At 38.1% G+C, this 22,734-nt stretch overlaps 1 protein-coding gene across 1 annotated transcript in view; it reads left to right on the forward strand.

Moving 5' to 3' along the window:
* Nucleotides 1-3,198: 3,198 nt before the first annotated feature.
* The window catches only part of LOC149018619 (uncharacterized), a 34,725-nt gene continuing 15,189 nt past the window's right edge, over nt 3,199-22,734 (forward strand). The window contains exons 1-10 of the mRNA XM_089153927.1: nt 3,199-3,238; nt 4,551-4,610; nt 4,722-4,855; nt 13,963-14,001; nt 14,140-14,232; nt 14,363-14,479; nt 15,131-15,226; nt 16,408-16,521; nt 19,442-19,495; nt 22,455-22,502. Of these exons, the coding sequence (XP_089010053.1) occupies nt 3,199-3,238; nt 4,551-4,610; nt 4,722-4,855; nt 13,963-14,001; nt 14,140-14,232; nt 14,363-14,479; nt 15,131-15,226; nt 16,408-16,521; nt 19,442-19,495; nt 22,455-22,502 (795 nt within the window). The remainder of the gene's footprint in view (nt 3,239-4,550; nt 4,611-4,721; nt 4,856-13,962; nt 14,002-14,139; nt 14,233-14,362; nt 14,480-15,130; nt 15,227-16,407; nt 16,522-19,441; nt 19,496-22,454; nt 22,503-22,734) is intronic.

Here is a 22,734-nt window from a genome sequence, read left to right on the forward strand (position 1 = left end):
ACAAGGTCCTCTAGACGCTTCACACCCAACCGGTTGCGCCGCTTCAAGTGAATGAGGCTGAAGGTGCTCCAGTTTCGCTCACAACCAGTGGCAGAACATGTTTGGGAGAGCACTTTGCTTGCAATCATACTCAAGTGGTGTGAATCACGTCCAAATTGCAACCACCACTCAGCTGCAACAAACATAGACTCCAAGTCATTTTAATATTTAAATAACTAAATTAAAGATAGAATATGATAATTAAATGTATAAATGAATGAACTTACCCGCAGGGGCGGAGTCCCGTCCCCATACGGCCATAGAACGACCGAAGCTCCCAGTGGCATCCCTAAATGCCTTTATCTAATATATAAAGAGAAAAAAATAACTAGTTACTAGTTACTACTAGTTACTACTTACTATGTTAATGACTTAGTATAAAACTATGAATTGTGAATATCAAATTATTTAAATCACTATCTCACCTCCACAAGGATGATTGCTTGTTTAGCTGGATCTGGTTTCAACTTCTCCACTAAAGTTTGGACAGCATCCATCAAATCTTGCCTCATTCCAAGATTGTCCTTGTAATGGTACTTGGGATTTAAACAGTATGTTGTGTAAGAAAAAGTGTGTCATAAAAGGGACTAGTTAATGCTTAAATCTTAATAGTGTGATAATATAACATAATGAAAATTAAATTAAATATTAAACTTAACAACTTACCAGCCTTATGCAGTAGATGCTGCAACATAGACTGCCATCTAAGTTCGATGATTTGGAGGACTCTCTTGTTGCCGTGTGGGTGGACCTGAGCAACTTGCTGCTTCATCCTCTCTACTGCAGCAAATATGTGTGGTAAAGTAGGTTTTCTCTACTGATCTACCATCTTTAATACATGCACTATAGGCTCAAGCATCTTCACCACTATCCTCACGTCGTGCCAAAAAGTCTTATTGAGTATGGTCAACTGTGCTCTCCTTCCTCCCACTGATGAAGAACCTTCCCAGTTAAACCACTCCTCTGATGCAAACATGCTCCTAAGGCCAGTCTTCGTACTCTCAAAGCTCTGCAGTGCTATCCAATTAGTAGCAAATATGGTTATGTCTGGCCTCACTAACTTACCCTGACACTTGTCCCTTATCATCCTTAATGCATAGGTGTGGTTATAGATGAAGGTGCTAACTTGTCGGGCTTGCTCCACGGTCTTCTTCACAAGCTTGACCTTTCCGATGTCCTTGAACATTGTCAATGTAGTGAGCAGCACATGGAGTCCAAGAGCTTATATCTGTCCATCCATCAAGGCATAAATACAAAGTTATAAAGTGTACATGTAATGTAAATATATGTATTTACAAATGAAAATTAATACTATATGTTTAGATACCTGGAGTTCTCCTGCATCTTCAACCCAGCTTTCTTGTAGTTGAAGCCATTATCAGTCACAATTTGAATCACATTTTCCACTCCAACCTCCTTCACCACTTGCTTCAATAATTTGTAAATGTATTTTGCATCCTTCTTCTCATCGGATGCATCTACTGACTTGAGGAACACTGTCTTCCCATCACAATTCAACATGAAATTGATGATGGACTGTCTAGTGGGACCAGTCCAACCATTAGCCATAACAATCACTCCATAATGATTCCACATGGGCTTTAATCCCTTAATATACTCATTTAAGTCTTCTTTATGCTTAAACAAATAGACATTATATATCTCATATGGAGTGGGGCCCTGTACACCACTCCCAGCCTTGCCTATCTCCTCAATCATATCTCTATAGTAGGGCCCCTGGATTGTATGTGCTGGAATACTATGGTAATATAAGCCCATTTGGAGAAAGCCATCCCCACTTTTTCCTTCACACTCCCCTATAAGTGCTTCAACTTTCTCTGTTTATGCTCAGGCCTCGCAAATAGGGCCCGATCATTGCGAAGAATTTGAAGATTCGGATCTATAGGATGTGCTAACGAAGCTCGACCCCTTGTAGGGGCCCGTGGGATAGGAGACTCCTACTCTCTAGAGGACCCACAACCCAGACCCCTCTGTTGCCTCCTCGTCATCAACCCTCTGTTGCTCCCTACTCATCATCACCACCCTCCTCATCTGATGGGCCTCTGGATCAAGGTCACACTCTCCTGGCTCATCCATACCATAATCCTTAGGATCTGGAAGGTCATCTAAACATGCATCCTTGAACTCCTCCCTCTGTGTTCTCTTCTCTTTCCTCGTTTGCTTTCCACCACTAATATATGAGGCCATTGCCTTCTTGACCTCTGCGGGCACCTTTGGGCACCCTGTTACATCCCCTGTTGTCACCAGCTAGATGCACCTTCAACCTAGTGGCCCCACTTCCTCCTATTTGTTTCTTACAATAATTACACTCGCTCTTCCTTCTATTAGCTGTTAGTGGCCTCCTGTGTTGCCAAGTTATGTCTAACATCTTTGAAAGAGAATGCCTGATACAAGAAATACACACTAAGTATCTTGAAAAGTTCCACAATATGCTCAAAAAATGACACATGCTTCTAATAATAACCTCCTATTTATATTTATTTATATATATATATATATATATATATATATATATAATTTAAAAATATATAAAATACACACTATCTTAAAAATATCCACAACATGCTCCAAAAATTGCATACATGCTTCCGCTAATACTCTGCTATTTTTAAATTTAAAACAAAAAGTTAATAAGTTTTTTAATATTTAAATATTTTTTAATTATTTAAATATATATTAAATACAGTATGATTACGTAATTAACAAATTTTTTTTTTTTAATTCAACACCATCACAGCAATATGGTGTCTCAACTCTCACATACATTAATTTGAAGCTTATACATGTACTATATATATACATATTTAGCAATATACATAATTTAGTAAATAATTTTTAATAACAGAAAAATAAAAAAAATAGTAGGATGAATAAAAAAATAATTTTGACACTACAAATTCATTGATCAACACTCTAAAGTAAACATACATAAATTTGGAAGCAATCTAAGATGATTTAAGGCACAAATGAAACAAAAATAAAAAATTGAGGAAGTTGGTTACTCACCTTGCAAGATTTGAGAAAATGCACAAATGGAGGAACAAATCTAGTGTTTGAAGGAAATGGAGTTGTAGAAATTAGGTGTAAAGAGGGATGAAAGCAAGAGAAATAAAAAAAAAAACTCAAAAAGAGCTCGAAATGTCGCTGGCAATATGGGTTGAAACAGGCAAAAATGACGGTAAGCTCGAAAATGGGTCGATTTTGGACATTTTATAAGCTGCGCAAGTATCGCTTCGGCCCGATATGGTATCGGGCCATAATTTCGACTCGTATCGACCGAAAATATCGGTCGATACGAAATGATACAAGACACATTTCGTGCCTACCTGTACCTGTATTTCGTTTTGATTTGGAATTTTGCAGACATTTCGGTCGAAATTTCGACCATTTTGATCGAATTTTTTCCATGCTTCTAACCAGGCCCTAGGATCACATTGGCTGTGATACGACGTTGATAAGAACCTGAATCGTCCCTGTTATCTTTGGCAACCACCTGCTGCTCCTTTGGTAATTCCCACCGTTAATTCCCCTCTCACTGATGTAATTTCACACTCAATTGCTCTGAAATTGCAGAATAGAATTGAACAAGCAAGGAACGAACATACAAATGCAATTAAATTCCTTTGTCAAACTATAAACTCCTTGACAAAAACTCTACCGCTGCTACCGTCACTCAACTGGTGAACTCACTCCAGTTCACTCACTGCAAGCAAGCTTGCCCCCACAAAACTGAATTCACCCCTCCCCTTTCCCCTTACATTTTCAATGTAATGTAGCCCCCAAAGACCCAAACAACTCTGTTCCCACGTGACCCTCCTACATGGGTTATTTTGATAACCTACGACTACCCCACCCCTACACACTCACATGGTGTCCTATCAGGCTATCAAGGGTTAGTTTTAGCTGATCCATGTAAATTGAAGAAATGTAGAGATACTTGTGTGTGTATTTATGTATATAAATTGATAGACCTTACTTTTTGTAAACCATTTCTGTGACTTTACTTAGTCATCCACTTTTGGCTTATCATCACACTATTGGCTTCAAAGCATTTTTCCCCCTCTTAGAAATATCACTGCTTCTCTTCCTTGTCTTCTCAAGGCAGAAGAATATCTCATTAGTGGGTTATTTTAGTTAACCTATATAAATTGCCTGAAATATAGACCTTGGTATTTTGTGAGCCCTTTTTTGATTCTACCAAGGATCACTTTTTCTGCTTCTGATTCTTTATTGATTGCAAATGGGGTTCTTTTAAGTACATCATTTTAGTATTTTTGTCTTATTTGGAATCTCATTGCTTGTTTTCTGAGCAGCAAATTTTTTTATATTCGATAGTGGCAGCAAAATCTTTTATATTCGATGGGTCAATTGCCTTTTCTTATAGTTCCCCAAAATTCTTTCCCCCCCCTCCCTGCAGGCTTCTTGGTAGGTACAAAAACGTAGAAGCCTTTATATTGTACGTTCACCTACGCTTGGAAGTCCTTGAGCAGTTCCTGCTTACAGTTCACATCTACGACGTTCTGGTGGTAGGCCTGTTTTCTTTGATCTTGGTATGAGGATCCTTTAAATTGTGCATGCGAAGAAAAATAAAAAGGTTTCCTTTAGTGTTGCATTCTATAGATGTATCAGGGACGTGTCTAATTTCATTTGGGTTCGTTTAGGATCTAGCGAACTGGAAAAGAGCACTGAGGAGCAGTATCAACTTCATCTAGACCTGAGTGAAATGATGAGTGCAAGTTTGCCATTGCATGCTACTTCTCTAATGCCATCCCCAATTTTCTTATGGAGATTCAAGGTGTGGTTGGAGATTCCATATTAATAACCTTGTTACTTTTAACTTTTTATTTTTGTTTTCCTTTTGATAAATTGGAAATTGTTTTTGAATGAAGTGGGAAATGCTGCTTGTTAATCCAAGTGGATAATGTTTGTTGGAAAATGGTAAAGTTCCCAAACCAAGCAATAGATCCTCATAGTGGCACCATGCGATGCAATTTTTTAGTCAATGAGAAACTTCTTCTTTTTGTTAATGTAAAGAACTGCAAGAATTCAAGTTTGTGCATAATTCTTACAATTCTACCTGTTGTACCCAAACCAATAAATAAATCTGGTAACTATGAATGACTATCTCTTAATTTGGACTTCTAGTTACTTAACCCGTCGTGTACTTTTCAGATACCTGACAGTCTTCTAAAGTTCTAATTAGCTCACTAACTTCTAATTAGCTTACTGAGTTAGATCCCTGGGTGCTAAATAATTGGGAATAAAACATGGCCTTCTAAGAGCTGGAAAAAGCAAGTGCAAAACCCAGTTCCAGATGGCTAGTAGACAAGTCCTTTGGAGTTGAATACTGACTCCTCAGTCACAATGGACCTTGGATATTGCTCGCCAAGAAATCCCAGTGGCAACCTGGATTTGCTCATTAACAAGCTTCAACTTGGATCTGACTCACAAAGTCTTCAGGCTGGATATGATTCATCAACACTTACCCATGCAAGAGAGGGAGGCAGCATCAATTTGCCAAGCAAATTTTAAATATTCAAAGCCTATTCTGTTCTATGCTGTGGTTAATTGAGGAATTTATAAGCTTTTTAAGCAACCTCAATTATAGTCCTATCCGTGTGATTTAAAACCCAAATTTAGGTTAGGCTTTTTTGATGAATTCCCTAAATTTTAGGGTTTACCCATAATCTTCCAGCAACTAAATCAACAACACTATGGGATACCTAAGGGCTGCTCTGAAATAGATAGGAGTTGGATGGAAACAATGGGGAATAATAGATGGGTTTATATGAGATGATGGGATGAATAAATAATTAGGAGGGGAAATTTATTGGATGGAGATCCTACTCTAGAAGTTATGGGTAGGGTATGTGTTTAACAAAACTAGATGGCAGGCATAGGGGAAAGGTTTTAGGCTAAACAAATTGTTACGGGTCGAAAGAACTTTTCTATCTCTCCTTGTTCTTCCCCTTTTCTTTTCTTTTCTTTTTTCCCTCTTCTTTCTTTTCTTTCTTTTTCTTCGTCTCTGTTTTCTGATCCTGCCGCAAGGGAGAAGAGGCAGAGAGAGGGGCTGAGAGGTTTAGGGAGGGAGGGGTCCTTTAGGTTTGTGGGCCAGAGGGGTCGTATGGGTTGGAAAGAGGGCTGGGAATGTCGTGGGGGTCTGGGAAGGCTGCTGCCAAGGTGCGGCAGCAGGGGAAGGCAGTGGGAACACCTACGAGAACAGGGGAGGGGAGGGGAGGAAAAGGGCTTGCAGAGTTGCAGGGGTTTAGGGGAGGTGGGGGTGGGGGTGGGGGGGGTAGGGAGGGGCTGGGATTGCTGAAACTTACTTCAAAAACCCTTGAACACCTGCTGGAATTGTTGAAGAAGAGTGCTAGACAGAGTTGCTGATCTTGAAGAAAAAAACTTGACTGAAAATCTGCCGTGGCCTCCTCAAATAGGGACCACGGTTCTCCAAACTCAATGTTCTTATTCAATAATCAGACTGAAGATTACAGAGAAAGAATATGCCTATTTATAGCCTACTAAAAGACTCTAAGCCTAAGTGGCACTCCTTTATAGATTAAGATCCCATTCCATTGAATCACAACCGAACAAATAATAATAAATAGTAAAAGAACTAGTGGACTCTAATTGACTCATGCTGAAATAAAATCCTAATTAACTAAAGCCTCTAATTCACATATGCTCAATTCTATTTAACTAAAGACTCTAATTGAAATTTGCTGAAATAAAAAAAAATAAAGATACATGCTAAAATTAGTCTGGGGGGGGATAAGGACATAATTGCCCCTCCATGGTTTGGCCAGCCTACAGAGGCTTCCCTCTAGGTTGGTTTTGGGCCCAACTTAGGCTTTCGGCCAAGGGGAGAATTTTAGTTCACATCACCGCGTTAGGAATGGACCAATCCCAACTTATTCAACTTAATATATAAAAAACTAAAATAACCTACCTTGAATTTATTCACAGTATCTAACTTAATTTGAACCCGTATTAATCTGGTCCAAGTTCTGAAATGTAAAATAAATTAAGCAATAGGAAATAAATTCACTTACCCCAAGTTATGCTTACTTTAGGCCTTCTATGAAGGCTTGTTATATTCAACCCATGGGATCAAAGGCCTATAGTGTCACACCCCACCCAGCCGGATCCGGCCATACCCGAATACCCGTGGGGCTGATACATCGCAGGACCTAGGTTCAGTGACAATTCCATACAACACAGGATATAGCATAATTAAAAGGACAAGAATAAATCAAGTTCTAATAATAAGTTATTAAATCTGGATTATCAAAAGGTTACAATCATCCATTATCTAAAGTTAATCAAAATGGACATCAGAGTTTGAAGGAAGCATAGATTGTCATAGCGGAATTTAAACTAAATTGATTCCCTAATGAAATCCATCCTCATAAGAACAGTCTTTGCACGAGCATGAAGCTCCATACAAGTCTACATCTTCTTCAGTCACTCTTTCAAGAAAGCCTGCCGGCGACGAATCCTCCACTTGGAAGGAGTCCTCATAACCTGCAGAATATTCTAATAGAAACAGACATATAAAAAGGAATGAGCTCAATAGAACTCAGTGAGGTCAACTCAACATCTTATCATACATTCATCTACAAGATTCCACATCATATCATGCATTCGTACACAAGATCCCACACCACACATATAGCTTGAGTATCGATAATGTAATTAATGATAGTGATATGATGTATGAATGATTATGATATTATGCTCCTAACTCTATCATGAGGTCTCTATGGTAGACACACATTAAGTTTGTACACCAATCTCCTTTGGGTGGTCTTAGTCACTCTCCCTCAACAAGAGACGTCTATTGGGTTCTTCGCGGTTGTTGGGTAAAGTCTTGTCAAGCCATGGTTGGGGTATAGGTCACCACTCTCTCATATCACCGTTTGGTATGAGATTTGACGCGTGTCAAGGATAATCCTAGCCCAGTGCAAAGTCATACGGTCTCGTACTACATATGGTCCGGATATCTCCCCTCATGCCTAGTGCCCTTTTGGTTCAATACCTTTCCACTTATGAATGGAATCCTCAACGGGAGGCATCTATTGGATCTCATTCCTTAACCCAGTGGTCATCCACATATAATGGACATGATGCTCTTCATGTCCTCTTACGGATCATTTCACCGGTCTTGAGTTCCCAGGAGCCCTTATCTATTATATGCAACCCTACCTCTCTATGATGATAGTGGGCCTGCTTGACGCTTAGGACCCAGCCACTAACATCACGGGTTAACCGGCTTCAATACCCCTGCCGGAAGGGTAGTAGTACTCATGAGGTTACCTAGCCAAACACTTCTAGACACTTAGCATTCATGTACTTAGGTCTAGATGCATACTCATGTAAGTTCACTAGGGTAATGGGCGAACCCACAACCCTAGTTTGAAACATAAAATAAAAAAGAGTAATTTAATTCAACATCATCCATATATCTTCGTATCAATAATTTAGAATTTGAAAATAAAAGAAAACACTCAATCCATTCAATCTCATCCATCTCATACATTCTCATATTGTTTTCAAAGAATATTGAAAATAGAAGCAAAGATACTTGCTTACCTTTCATTCGTACAAAGTCCCACACATAATCACCAGATAATAAATATTAAAGCAAGGCAATCTATCAATAATGAAATTTAATTACATAATTAAACATGCAAGATAATGTTGAGTATATTCCTCACCTTTTTAGTTAGCATAAGCTCTCCAAAGTTCCACAAAGTTACACTTATGAGTTGGTGATTATAATCAAAATAAACCTAATCATGTAAGAGGATCAGTAGACATAAATTAGAAGTCAATTGGGTTTTAATAAAGTTCCCAAAATCACCCAACAAAAGCCTAATCTGCCAACTAGTTTCGAACCCACTTTTCTCAACCTAGTTTCGGCTAAAATCAAATTTCACCATCGATTCGAAGTCGAATCGAAACGAAACTTTGGGAATGCCTATTTGGCAGCAAAAGGGTTCTAATGGTACCTTCAATTTGATCTAATTCCATCTCAATCAAAAAGCCCCAAATTTTGGCTCTCGCGAGTGCTCTCGACTGGGTCTGAGAGCCAAAATGCAAAATCGTTTACAACGACTCGCACAAATCACTTATAAACCAGAGGGAAACATAAATGAAACTATTTGCAAGCATTTAAAACACCTATCATGTTACAACTACTCAAATCCAACATATATTGCGAAGAACTACTCCTAAAACTAAGCCCAAAGAAGAGGGTTTGATGAATCTTACCTTTCCTAACGATTCCGCAAAGATCCAGGTGCCGACACGCTTCCGAATGGTTAAGAACCTTCTTCTCCCTTGGTTTCTCCTCCTCCTTGAGCCTTAGCCTCGTAGTAGCAACATAAAATGTGATTATGAGTGAAAGAGAGCTTCAAAATAGGGTTTTAAAGGGTAAAACCCGATTCTGCCCCGAATTGGGCTGGGGGCAGTCTACCGGCCCGACTGACCGGCCCTGGTTGAGGGGCCAAATGAAGTCCAAATTGGGAGATCTTTGGCTTGTTGGAAAGGTCTTTCGACGCTCTTCGTTTTGATACCTTATTCGCGTCAATCGGATTCTCCATCACCGGTCTATGGCTGTTCCAAGATCACCCTTTTTACACCATCATGATTAATCTTCTCTCTTCAATTAAACTTTAGGAGAGTTGATGAGTCATCACAAGGGTCATCCACCAACATTGGTTCCATTTCCAACCCTTTGGGCTCCACTTGAATGGCCCACATTTTTCGTCAACTCGAGGCCCGAATTTCTCGATTTTAAAGCCACGGGTTAAAGGGGTAGAAATCCGGGGGATTTCACATATAGCCTATGTGACTGAACCCTCGTCCTTCTTTGAAAATATGCCCCAATTGCCGGTGGATCTGCATCGATCACACTATGGCATAGGTCACTTTGAATTGATGTGTAAGACAGTAGAGAGCTTGGTTTTGTTGATAGTTTGCCCTATGCCATCGTGGTGTAATAGTCAAGCTGCACTCTTACCACATCCAACCCTGTATTTCATGAACATACAAAGCACATTGAGGTTAATTGCCATTTTGTCCTTGAGAAGCTGTAACAAGTACTTATTTCTTCTAGTCATGTTCGTATAGGAGAGGAACTAGTGGACCTGCTTACAGAACCTTTGGGAATAATGATTACATTTGTAACAAGTTGAGCATAATTAACATATATGCTCCAGCTTGAGGGGAATTATTAGAATGTGGTGTAAACGGCAAAAAGAGAAAGGACAGTACTCTCAAGATTAGTGCTAGGAGCAAATCCTGAGAGGGGTTAGTGTGGGTGATTTTGTTTCCACTTTTTTTATTTTTATTTTTTATACTTGCTTCTATCCCTTCTATTTCTATTTAAACAAAGTTTGTGCTGGCTTTACTCATTGACTTGAAGGCTCCTTTGGTTCACAACTTGGTTTTCTCTTCTTTGAGTTGCTTTATTATTTGCATGTTCTTTGGAGTCTTTGAAGAATGGGCTAGTCTAGAGATGTCAATTGGTTAGTTTGGTTTGGTTTCCTTGGTTTCTGTCTGCGTTTTGGGGAAACCAAAACCAAACCATTAGGGAATTTTCAGTTTGATTCAGTTAAGATTCAGGTTTTGTTAATGATTTTTTAACGATTTGGATTTGGTTTGGTATTGATTTCTTGTTATTGGGCTGAATTCAGTTTGTGTTTTTTCATTCACTCCATTCGGTTCCACATCATTGTTAGAAAAATGCTTCCTAGAAACATAAACTACATGATTAAGGTTACGAACACGTGGAATCACAAGTGACAACTACCCAAGATTGAGAACTTTCTAAGTATGCTCTTTGCAGTAAAACTATGAAAGAAAACCATGGTTTTTAATGAGTTTTGGCCTGGTAATGGTTTCTTAACTGGGTAGAACAGTTTGGTTTTTGGTTTGGTTCCGTGTGGTCCGGAGTTGTAGTTTCCCAATTCAAAACCAATCTGATAAGACTTCAGATTCAGTTTGGATTGGTTTATTCGGTTTGGGCCCCTTCTTTTGGTTTGGTTTCAATATTGACACATCACTAATCTATCAATCAGCCTCCATCTATGAAGGGTAGAATGGGATGGGGCATGCCCTCAAAAAATTAGCTGAGTAAATTTACACTTTAAAAGCCTAGGAATAACCTTTTTAGTTCATCAACAATTTACTGAAGCAGTCTGGTTTTGGGTTTTTTTTTTTGGGTTGGGGTAGCATTGTGTGCAATATGAAGAGATGTGGCTTTCTCTTTCCTTCAAGTGTCTGTACATCATGGCTCTTTTTCTGGTTTCTGTTGGAAGTTGACCGGTGGCGAAGGTTTGTAGCTATTTATGGTGACCTCGAATCCATAGGGCTTTCATTGATCTTTTGAAATTCACTATTGACTGTGAGACCTGGCTTTGGTCCTCCAATTAACAATCTTTCTTATATATATATATATATATATATATATATATATATATGCACACACACATATATCTTTGTGAATTTTTTATATTTATTAGGCCTTTTGTATGTTCAACAATTTTCTTGTGTGTTGTGTTGGAAAGAAGTTTCTATGGTGAGGGAAAATGAGAAGCAACTTTTTACTGGGTTGTCTCATTTGTAGTGAAAGTTATTTTCACGAGATGTTATTTTTCTCCCACTCCAGAACCAAAGGAAAGTTATAACATCGAATCAATGAAAGTCTCGTGAGTCGACAAGTAGTATAACTTAATGCATTTTGATTTTTTGCATAATTTTTTTCATTTTAACCAAACATAGTTAAGATTGGTTTTTCCAAAGAAACCATTTCCTTTTCCACTAATATTTGCATTTTCATTTTGGTTACAATTAATCAACATAGTAATGAGGACAGGTATCAGTTTTTTAATTTATTTTTTAGTTTTTAATTTTTATTCTGTTGTAATAACGCATCCCCCTATCCCACAAATTAGGTATCCCCCCTCCTTTCATTTTGCTGTTTTTTTAGGTAGTTATAATTACCTGATGTAGTCACTTTGAGGTTGTTTCCATCTGTCAGTGCCCATTTTGGCATTTTTGTAGGCACAGTTGAATTATTATGAATTGAAGGACCTGCTCTCTCTCTTTCATGCATGAATTTCTTTCCATCTCTGCTGCTTCTTATTCTTGAATTTTTTTTCTTCTTGCTTTCTTCTCCTTCTCCAAACCTTGTTCTCCTACTCTTCTTCTTCTATACTTCTTTCTCCTGTTTTCCTCCAACCCCCCCCCCCCCCCCCCCCCACCCACAAAAAAGAAAAGAGAAAAAAAAGAAAATCAGGTTGGTGTTTACTTATTCCTACCTTTATCCTTTAAATTCTCTATAGTCCTATCACCCGTTGTACGCTGTAGATGCTTTATATTGAATGTTTTACTGTTTAACATGAATGCTGGCTGTTTTTGTAACTAATGCCTAACCTTGCAATTTGTCAGAATCTTGAAAGTTCTTGCATAACCATTTTGATTGAATTTTCCCTAATACTGATCCTTATGTTACCTATGTTACCTAATTGTTTCCATGCTGAATTGAACCCATGAAGCCATGAATTTATGTTATTCATTGTCTTTATCACTGTTCTTTATCATGCATGCATATTATATATGTCATGATTTGAGATCTTGGCGAGATCTCACTCAAGATCTCTTTTTTTCAAGAAGGTGATATGAGATCTCGATCGAGCGAGATCTCAGAGTTCTCACAACTAGATCTTGAGTTCTTACCACAATATCTCGGTTGGACTGAGGTTTGGTCCAACCACACACTTTTAAGACCCTTATCTCAAATGGGAGAGGTCATTTCTCGACCTCTCTCGCCACTCTCTCACCAAATCTTGCAGGAACTCTCATTTTTCGCTGGATTTCTTGTGGTTTCAGCCGGATCTTTAGTTGCAACTACTCTTAGCTCATCGACAACACCAAAGGAAGATCAATCAAGCCTATTTCAAGTAGAACTTCAACCAATGTGACATTTTCCCCACAATAACTATTCATGGGGGAAGGTCGTCGGCCACAGAATGTGAAACATGAGCCATACCCAACACTTCTATTATAAACTTATGATTTATATTGGAAACTTTTGATTGGTGTATTATTGTATTCCCAAGAGTCAAGAATGTGATGTTCTAGTGTATTCGTATGGATGGAAATCTATTGCTATTTAAGTTATTTGATGTATCTCATTTATATGTCCTAATATAGTTTTATAACATTGCATATTCATTCCTATAGCATTCTATCGAAAAGGTGTAGGTTTTGCCGAGATTTCCGAAATCTCGGCCAAATTTCACTGAAATCTCACCGAAATTTTGCAGCAGTCTTTACCCTTGCTATATGAAAGGTCAAAATCTGAATAAAAAATTCCAGGGTTTTGGTAGTTTTGGAAAAATTTCACACCTTGGTTAGAACTCATGCTTAGGGCTGTTTTCTCACAAATCTAAGGCCACCAGTGTGTTTAGAAGGCCTAAAATAGACTAAATACAAACTTTGAGCCCAACCTAACCCTTAAAACCACCCTAGATGGGCCCTGGAGTTCACTTGAGTTGGCTGGGAAAAAATACCACATCTTGAACAAGATCTTTCTTTTTTGGCTTGGCGAGTTGGGTGTCAAGAGCCAGTTCTTGAACCATGATGTATTTTGCTGCTTGTCCAAATTAAGACAGCCTTTTGGCTTGGTTTGCATCAACCTAAGGTTCACTTTGTTATTTTTATAGGAAAAATTAGTTTCTGGTTGATCCTGCGTCACAGAGCCTGGCCTTCCATAATATAAGTTATGAAAAATAACCTGACTTTTGAAGGAAAATTTTTATGTTCTTGTGTAGATATGCTTCTTGTATGGCCAGTGACATACTTTTCATGATTTCATTGTGGTTAATTTTCCAGGTACTCCTGTTTCTTATCTGGGGCTTTGGATGCTGCAAGGTCTGTTGTTAATCCTTATATTTCAATGCCGCAGATGGACTATAGGAGTTCTAGTAGTTGTCCAGGAAGTGGACTGAAATGTGAAACTGATCATTCTGTTGATCTGTTCTTAGATGGGTTTCTCTATTAGATTTGCAGATTGGTTGGGACTCCGTGATGAGAATGAGTGCTGATTTGCGGGATTTATTTCTGTATGAGGCCTTTCTGTATTATAATCCTCTTCTTCTTGTGGTAAGTTGTTTTTCTTTTTGTTTTGTAATGTTTTAAAATGGCTGGACTACTTCAAACATCTAGAATTTAGGGAGGTGCTGGATTTTTTCATCTTCAGTATGCATCCTTACTTTCGGTGTTGGTTTTGTAGACATTGATGGTGTGGCTTTGGGGAGTGAATTTATGGGTTTTTGCTCAGTCTACTATCGACTATGCTAAAATATTTGATCTTCCCCAGGATCATCTTTCACATAGAGAAATATGGAAGGTACTAAAGTTCTCATCTAGTATTAATTTGGTATATAATGCAGTCAAGATTGTCCAAGTGGGTCTCGTAAAACTTTATTTTGGGCCATGGTTGGGTTCTATGGATCTTGTGTTTCTTATTTTCGAGTTTATTAATGTAATGGACATCTTTTATAAGCCGATACCCTACTTAGTTCTGTGAGAATTCAGATTGGATTATTTGGTTACCATGTGGTGCTAAGTTAGTTTAGTCTCTTTTAGATTAGTATTTAATTTGAGTGAGATAATAGTTAATTTGACTCCTGTTTTCAGTCTATTTACTTTAATGTAATACACTTAAAAGCTCTTATTGGAGGGGAAAAAGATCAGCCAAAGTTCCTCTACTTTACACTGAGGGACCAAATGCCATCTTCAATAATGGGTAACCAAGGAATTAGGGCTAAACTAAACAATACATAAGCCTTGTATTGTAAGGATAAATAGAATAACATTTTGTTTGTCCTGTTAAAAGATTCATTTGTTGATTTTGCATTACATTGTAGAAAATTTCTCTATTCATCTTCAACAAAATCATTCAGCCAGTAGCAATTATTTAGTAATCAATGTAGACTGATTAAGATTCTTACAGTAGCATATTCCTTATCTCTTAGATGTTATGTTTTGACATTTTCAGTGTGCTACTTGGATGGCAATCATTGTGCCAACAAGCATGACTGCTTACCTTTATCTCTACTCTCATGGAGAAGTGTCTTTGGCAGCATCACAACCAGTGTAATATCTAATTCACTCATAAGAATCTCATCAATGTTTTTCTCTACTAATTTTAGTGTTAGCCAATTTTGCCTTTTGTTTGTGGTTTGAGTGTGAGGGTGAGGGTGTAAAATTCAGTCTTACTTTTTTTCTTTAGATTTTTTCAATATCTATGGAGCTATGTTGCCTGTAATGAATCTGTTCAGATATATTGTGTTAATTGAGGAAACTATTTTTAATCTTCTACAGAGTAAGGTATTATCATTAAATTATTACTATTTTAAAAGAATGGTGTTGTTCTAAGATCCCCCCCAGCACAATTGACAGTTTCAGTGTCTAGGAGTAGAAACAAACTTTACTGGAACCCTTAAGTCTATGCGTGGCAAGAGTCTGGTTTTCCACTTGGGTTACTGGATGTGAACAGAAGGATAACACCTTTTGGTGTCTAGTATGATAGTTTTGCTTCCAAAAGAAGTGTATATAGGGCTATGAAGTGTAGTGTTGGGTAAAGCATGTTTTCTGTAGTGGGCTTTGCATGATACATCCGGGTTCATTGGTGATGTTAGAACCCATGGTTTCTCTGAAACAGTCATCTTGGATATGGTTTACTAGTGCCAATTATCTATAACGTAGATGATGTCTGGCAAATCTGTATCTTACAATCTACCCAAAAAAAAAAAAAACATCATTCGTTTTTGTGAATCCTATAGTTGAGCTGTTTTTTGTTTTCCGCACTGCCTATAATTTCTTTCAATTGTGTATTAGTCAGGTCCTGATTTATTCTGATTACTGTATACTTGTAACCTTTTAGAGAAGCCTCAAATAATTTCTGCAGAGTGCATCATTCCTAGCTAAGTTTAGAAATCTGTTTCACCTTTTAGTTACCTCAGTTATTTCTAAGAAATGTCAGGGTGGATGTTTCGGCTCTATTTGTGCTCCCTTACGGAAGTTCTTTTTATGCTTCTTGTTGGATTACTTAGGGAGGGATAAGGAATGTTTTAAATGCCAGAAAGGTCTTTATCCTACAAATAACCCAAGGACTTAGGATTGTGATGATGGGGTGGGTTCTGTTTGTTTTGTTGATATATTGTGCTTGAAAAACATGCCATAATGTTAAATGAGTTGTGATGGCAAACTACTTCTAGAACCTTTTCTTGTACAATAGACGATACATTTTAAAGTTTAATTTGAATGTGGCAGGTATCTCTGTATGCTGCAGTCATGATGATTCTCATATTTCCTTTCGATATTTTTTTTCTATCATCACGCTATTTCTTCTTAAGAACTCTTTGCCGGATAATATTCCCATTGCAGGCAAGTGTTGACTTGGTACTATTTATTTATTTATTTGTATGTTGTTTTCCCATTTGTTTAGCTTTGGCACATGTCACCAATGTCTTTAGTGGCTCTAGATTTGTCAAGGATGGTTAGATATGAAGTTGCTTTACTAATTACAAATTTTTTTTATGGACAAGTTTGTTTTATGGATTTTCAGCAGAAGATTTCTTTTAAAGATTAAATTTCTTAGGAGATTAGTATGGCTAGAATTATCCTACCTTGCAGCATTGATATAGCTTTTTGACTGATTTGGTTCAGATAATTGTCACCTGGAAAATTAGAGAAGAACCTACTTGATAAGGAGAATTAGGGTCTGCTGGTTTTAGGTAGCTGAAGGTGGGAATGAGGGGTAATCTAGTTTGGGTGTGCGAGTGACGAGTGTGTGACCTGATGTGGGAGAAGTCTCAGTCCAAGTAAGGGCTAAAATGAAAGTGGGAGGTCTATTGATGCAACCCTGAATTCCAGGGCCTGTAGTAGGATCTTTCCTAAAATTATCAGGTAGTCTAGGGCTCAATACTTCATTGTTTGGGGTCAAATCGACAGCAATAATTAAGGACTCATAACCTTGCTTTTCAAGTGTGGAACTCAAGGACAGCAGCTGTATTGTACTAAAAAAACTCAAGGAATCCTGCGGCTAGGTCTGATTAGGTTCGCAACTCTTAGTTCTAGGTGTAGGCAAGTATAGGGTTGACTTGGGTAGGATTTTAGGGTTCGGCTAGGTTAGAAAGAGGTTTGAAATTAAGAGAACATACATTGTTTTATACAAACTGCTATTGCAGAAAATTTCCAAGTAAAATTAGGTCTCCTAATATGTTTAGGACTCTTGGTTAGGGTTAGGATTGGATTGAAGGTAGGATAGGCGTTGGGGATGCTGGTTCTAAAAGGGTTTAGGCTTTGGATTAATAGTAGAGGAGTTACAAGGTTCTAATGGTTAATGAAGAAGATGAAGTGCAGGAAAATTCTGCAACTTCAAGGAGTGGGCTGTAGTTGAGTTTAGAAGTTGTGAAAGGGGGAGGAGGGTGCAATCCTAGAGCAAAAGGGGAAGGGGTGGGGTTTTATTTGGGGGAGAGGGCCTGCTGCCGAGTACAGAAGAGGGAAGGGAAGGATGTTTGTGATGTTGTTAGGGGAGGGAAATTCGGCAAGGGAGGGGGTTGGGTTTTTAATTTAGTTGGAGAGGGAGGGGCTGGAGGTGTTGTTGCTGAACTTGGTGAAGCTTCAAGGCTGCCGCAGGCTGGTAGAAGGTGAAGAAGAAGAATTAGAACTGCAGAATTTATCAAAACCCTCAACCCCAGGTCGTGGGTTAGCCTCCCACGACTCCAAATCTCTGAAATTTTATTAATGCTTCACTGAATTGCTTTAAATAGCCTTACACTTGAGGAAAGGGGACTTAGACTCAACCTAGGGAACTTGATTGGGGTCAACCTAGGGAATCCATGGATTGAGATTCCCTTTACAACTCAAAAACAAATTAGGAAGGAGTCTTCTAGAGATCTCATATTTAAAAGAAACTTGCAAAAATAAATACCCAACTTCCAGAGGAATCCTACTCATCGAGGACTCTACCACTTATCCAGTTGAAAAATAAAAAATAGATATGAGATCCTAAAAAGATCCTGGAATTTACCCTTTTGGTGTTCAAAGAGGGTGGGGAAAAGACCATAGTTCCCTTCTGAGGGTTCGGCCAGCCCTTTGGTGCGCCAATGGGCCTGGTTTGTGCTTTGAATTTTGATGGGCTTTATGTGGGCTGGACCTGGTTACATCATCTGTTTTCTGTTTTTAGGGTTTAAAAGGAACTGGTAAGGGTTTAGGATAACTTTGTAATGATTTGGTGTTTAGGGCCTTGGTTAGGATCAAGTGTGACTCATGATGCGGACAAAGGTTTCCTCCAAGTTTCAGCTTGCTCTGATGGTGGGAAGTGGAAGATAAAACTCTGCGGAAGTTTAGGTTTATTGGGAAATTAGGGTTATTGGAATTTTAGGGTCTGTGTGGATATACCGGTCTGATGTGCGGATCAAGTGTCAGGGCAGCTGTGATGGAGTTATGGTTCAAATATAAACTTACTCTGATGGGGGATCCTGCAGGAATGGATGATGGAACAGGTTTTATGAAGCTTCAAAAATAAACTGAGAATGGGCAGAGAAGGGGATGGGATGAGGATCTCCTTATTGATGCAGAGGCATCCCAAACAGCAGTTTCTGTAATGGCAAATCTGATTGAAGACTGATCTCACAGCTAGGGAGAAGAGCCAGGGTTCCAAACATCTAGCACCAAGGGGATCCTCTTGGGCTTTGAACCGCCAGGGAAACTGCACTCTAATCACCAGCACTGCCTCTCTGCAGAAGAAGATAATCAGACTTCAGGTTGCTCAAAAAATTTAATAAACTGAAACTGATTTATTCATCCCATTGAGGACTAATAGGACTGGACTCTGAGTCGACAAAATTAGAAATAGAACAACAGAGTCGAAATAGATTTAAGACAACCGTAACTGATTTGACTAACAAACTTAAACAAGTCTAACTGGGCTAACAGATTCAAAATGGCTCATCCCATTTGTGGAGGTTTTACAACTTACAGGGACCAATTTACTAAACAACTTAACAGGTCATGCAACTTAAAGTCCCGTGACAAGTTAAATTTGACCTGATCAAACCAATTGAACTAGGTTAGGACATGGTTCAACCAAACTACTTAAAAATTTGAAAATAAACCAAGTATATAGTACTACAACTGGTAGTACTAGAGCAACTTATTGGACTTGCGGATGTAGGTTTTAAAATCTGCATCAAATAATTTTTGTTTTGTATGAGAACTGCATTTCATTGACATGTAGGAGTGTCAAAATTTTGTTGACGGCTATGTAGTGCTTTCCACCTGACAATTTTTATTGGTACAGGTGATAACTTTTTCCGACTTTTTCTTGGCTGATATCTTAACTTCCATGGCTAAGGTATTACTTCCGGCGACCTTATTCAATTTCCTTATGATCTTTCTGCATGTGGCCCTTTTTTTAAATAAAAATTAAGATTCAATATGGATGTTGAGATATTTTATGACAAATCCCTGATGTTTTGGTTTTTAGGGGATTTGTTTTTAGCCAAGAACTTGTTCTGAACCAAATTCTCTCATTTACTAATTTCTTGGCAATATCAAGGTACTGGAAGGTAGCCATTTAATCTAGATTGAAGGAATTAGAAGAATTAGGGGAAGTCCTAAGAAACCTCTTATTTAATTCAGATTGAAGGAATTAGAAGAACTAGGGGAAACCCTAAGATAACCTTAAGAGAAGCGGTGAGAAAGAATATGCATAGCGTATACCTTGTGTTTAGTATGGCCTCAAACAGAGTTGATTGGAAGGCCAAAGCCCATGTAGCTGACCCTATTTGGTTTGGAGAAGGCTTGTTGTTGTTGTTGTTGTTGTTGTATCAAGGTACTGTAAGGTCGTCTTGAAACTGAATGAATATCTATTTAATGTTATCAAGTTTCATGTAAATAGAGAAATTCCAATTAAATAGCCGTTCTTGTTAGTTTTTTCATGGCGTGATCAGAAGAAGTTTCCCCTCACTATACTGAATTGTCAGCTCAAGTTGTGAACAAATGAATTGTGAGAAAGACTAAAGTGAATCTGAAGTGGGAAAAAAAGGTTTCAAATACTTCAGAGTTGAACTATCTGTGCCTATCCTTAACCTAGTTATATTTTTGTATAAGAAACTAATTAGCCTGATGATGTTCCCAATCACTGTATGACTGAGCCACCTGAACGGCTGAACCCCACTGAATGGTTCATTAACTAATAATGCCCATAGCATTACCTGGCATCTATTTTCTACTGCCACAAAGAAAACTCCCCTTTCTAGCCACTTCACTGACAATCAATTGGATCTTCTGAAATTACAATTATATAGTCAGTTGTGTATACATTGACAGAAACCTAAATAAATTGCTAGGTCTGAGATACCCTTGCGGTAGGAGGGTTTACACACATTTTTCTCTCATCCAGTAGTCTTCTTCTTCAATTGATTTCTATCTGTTGTTTATTTTTTCGCATGGCATCAGAGAAGGTTCAGCTTAGATTTCTTCTCTAGTTAAATCTGTTTTAGGTTCAGTATCTTTTTAGCTAGAGGTCTGGTTGGTCGCTGTTCTTGAATGGTCATGAGATCAGAACATGAGGAATAATGGATTGTTTTTACCTTGGTCATCCTTGTTGAGGATTAAAGGACCACCAGCTGCTGTTTTCTTGATGATCTGATCGATCCCAGTTGATTTGGTAGACTACTCACATTCTTTTTGTGGTGCATTCCTGCTGACACGAGGAAACATCATAAGTAGCACTAGCACCTAAATGTAGGACAGGTTGGACGTTTCATGAGAGAACAAAATGTATTGAAGTTGAATGCAACTTGTTCAGAAAAAGCTACAAATGAAGATTATATCTACAAGTCACTTCCTCGTAGGAGTACAACTGACAGATGTTTTTACCAACTCTCTTGAGAGTCGGAGAGTTGATTCTATTTCTAAGAACCTTGGCATGATTAATATTTATGCTTCAGCTTGGGGAGAGAAATCATGATTATCACCAGATGCTAATTTGAATTTTCCTCATGGGGCCTTTTGTGTTCTTTTTCTTGTCTTCTTAACCTTGTACCCTAATTCTTTATATGTTGAGTGAAGCGGGCAGTCTATACTTCCAACCACAATGGTTTTGAGACACAGACTCCCAAGGTCACAACCATCTGCCTTCTTATTTTTACTTTTCATTTATTATTTGGAAAGATATACTAGTTGTTGACGAAACTACCTTAGTTGGTCAAGATCTCCGCAAAATCTTGGTCAACTAAGGTGTGGAAGTTGCCTAATAATGTGTGGGCACTTTCTATTTTGGTGATTTCCTATTACTTTCTATTTTTCTTCTTACTTGATTGACAAGAACTCTTCGTAGAATAGTTTCCTTTTTTTGTAGATTTGGGAGATTCTATCCAATATATGTTTCTCTTTTTGCTACCCATCTTAGGAAAGTTATTCTAAATTGGGATTGTTTAGATTATAATAAAGTAAACAGGGGAGATCCAGCAAAGTGTGTGCTCTCTACCTCTTTTCCCTTTTTTGGTTCGTCTCTCTTTCTTATTCTCCTCGTCCTCTTCTCCTGTTCCTGCTGTTGAACTTTTCAGTTGCAGGAACTGTTACATGGAAATCCTGTGTGTAACCTTATTACCCAATTTCCCATGCTTTGGCTCATAAAAGTAGCGTATTACTTTGAAAACTCATGCGACGGGAGGCCCAACATGTATTCAACTGGACCCTAGACTTACCTAAGCAAGCAAACCCAGTTTGGTGATGAATTACTTCGATTGAAATTTCAGTAGTAGCAGTAGAACAGAGTTAGATATTCCACCCAGGCTTCACACCATACGCGTCAATGGGATCAAAAGTCAATCCTTCCTTCCTGGGTCAAACACAATTCTCTAAAATGAAGAAGAATTGCTCCGAAAATTCTAAGTTGTGGTTAAGGGAAAACTTCCTTAAGATTCCAAAAATCAGAAGAAAAGGTTTTGAAATGAATTGGGACACCCTCCATCTGACTCAATCACAACTCACAAGTCACAATCACTTTTAAGTCTAGCTATAATGCTATATCGACGTAAGTGATGGGGACCCAATTATAACCGATGAATTAAAGTTAAACAACTTAATTTACCCGGAGTTTAACTAACATGGACCACTATTTGATTAGAAAATAACATTATAAAAGACATGAAATAAACCAAATTCAGAAACCAATAAAATAATAAAGGAAAATTTATGTTCTATTTGGGAAATGTGAAGAGATGATTTTGCTATTCATGTATTGTTGTTAATTGTTAGTTATTTGCTGTCTTTGTTGTGCAACTTGTAATTGTGAAAACTTTCAGGTACTTTCTGATTTAGAGCGTTCTGTCTGCCGAATGGTCAATCGACAGGTTAGTGTTTACATATATATGTACTTTCTCTATGATGGTGGTTACATGTTATAGTCAGTTTTTGCATAGATTCTTAGTTAAAGTTGTATCTGAATTTTTTGCTCCAATTTAAGTGAATTAACTGATGTTGCATCCTCTGTAGTGTCCACTGTGAAAATAGTAATTAGTCTCCTATGTTGTGCTTCCAGCTCTTTGTGGTACTTTTCAATTCATATTCTCATCTTTGTGCAAA

This window comes from Hakea prostrata, chromosome 4, assembly GCF_041222555.1.
Source record: "Hakea prostrata isolate BN-2017 chromosome 4, UWA_Hpros_2, whole genome shotgun sequence".
Taxonomy (NCBI): Eukaryota; Viridiplantae; Streptophyta; class Magnoliopsida; order Proteales; family Proteaceae; genus Hakea; species Hakea prostrata.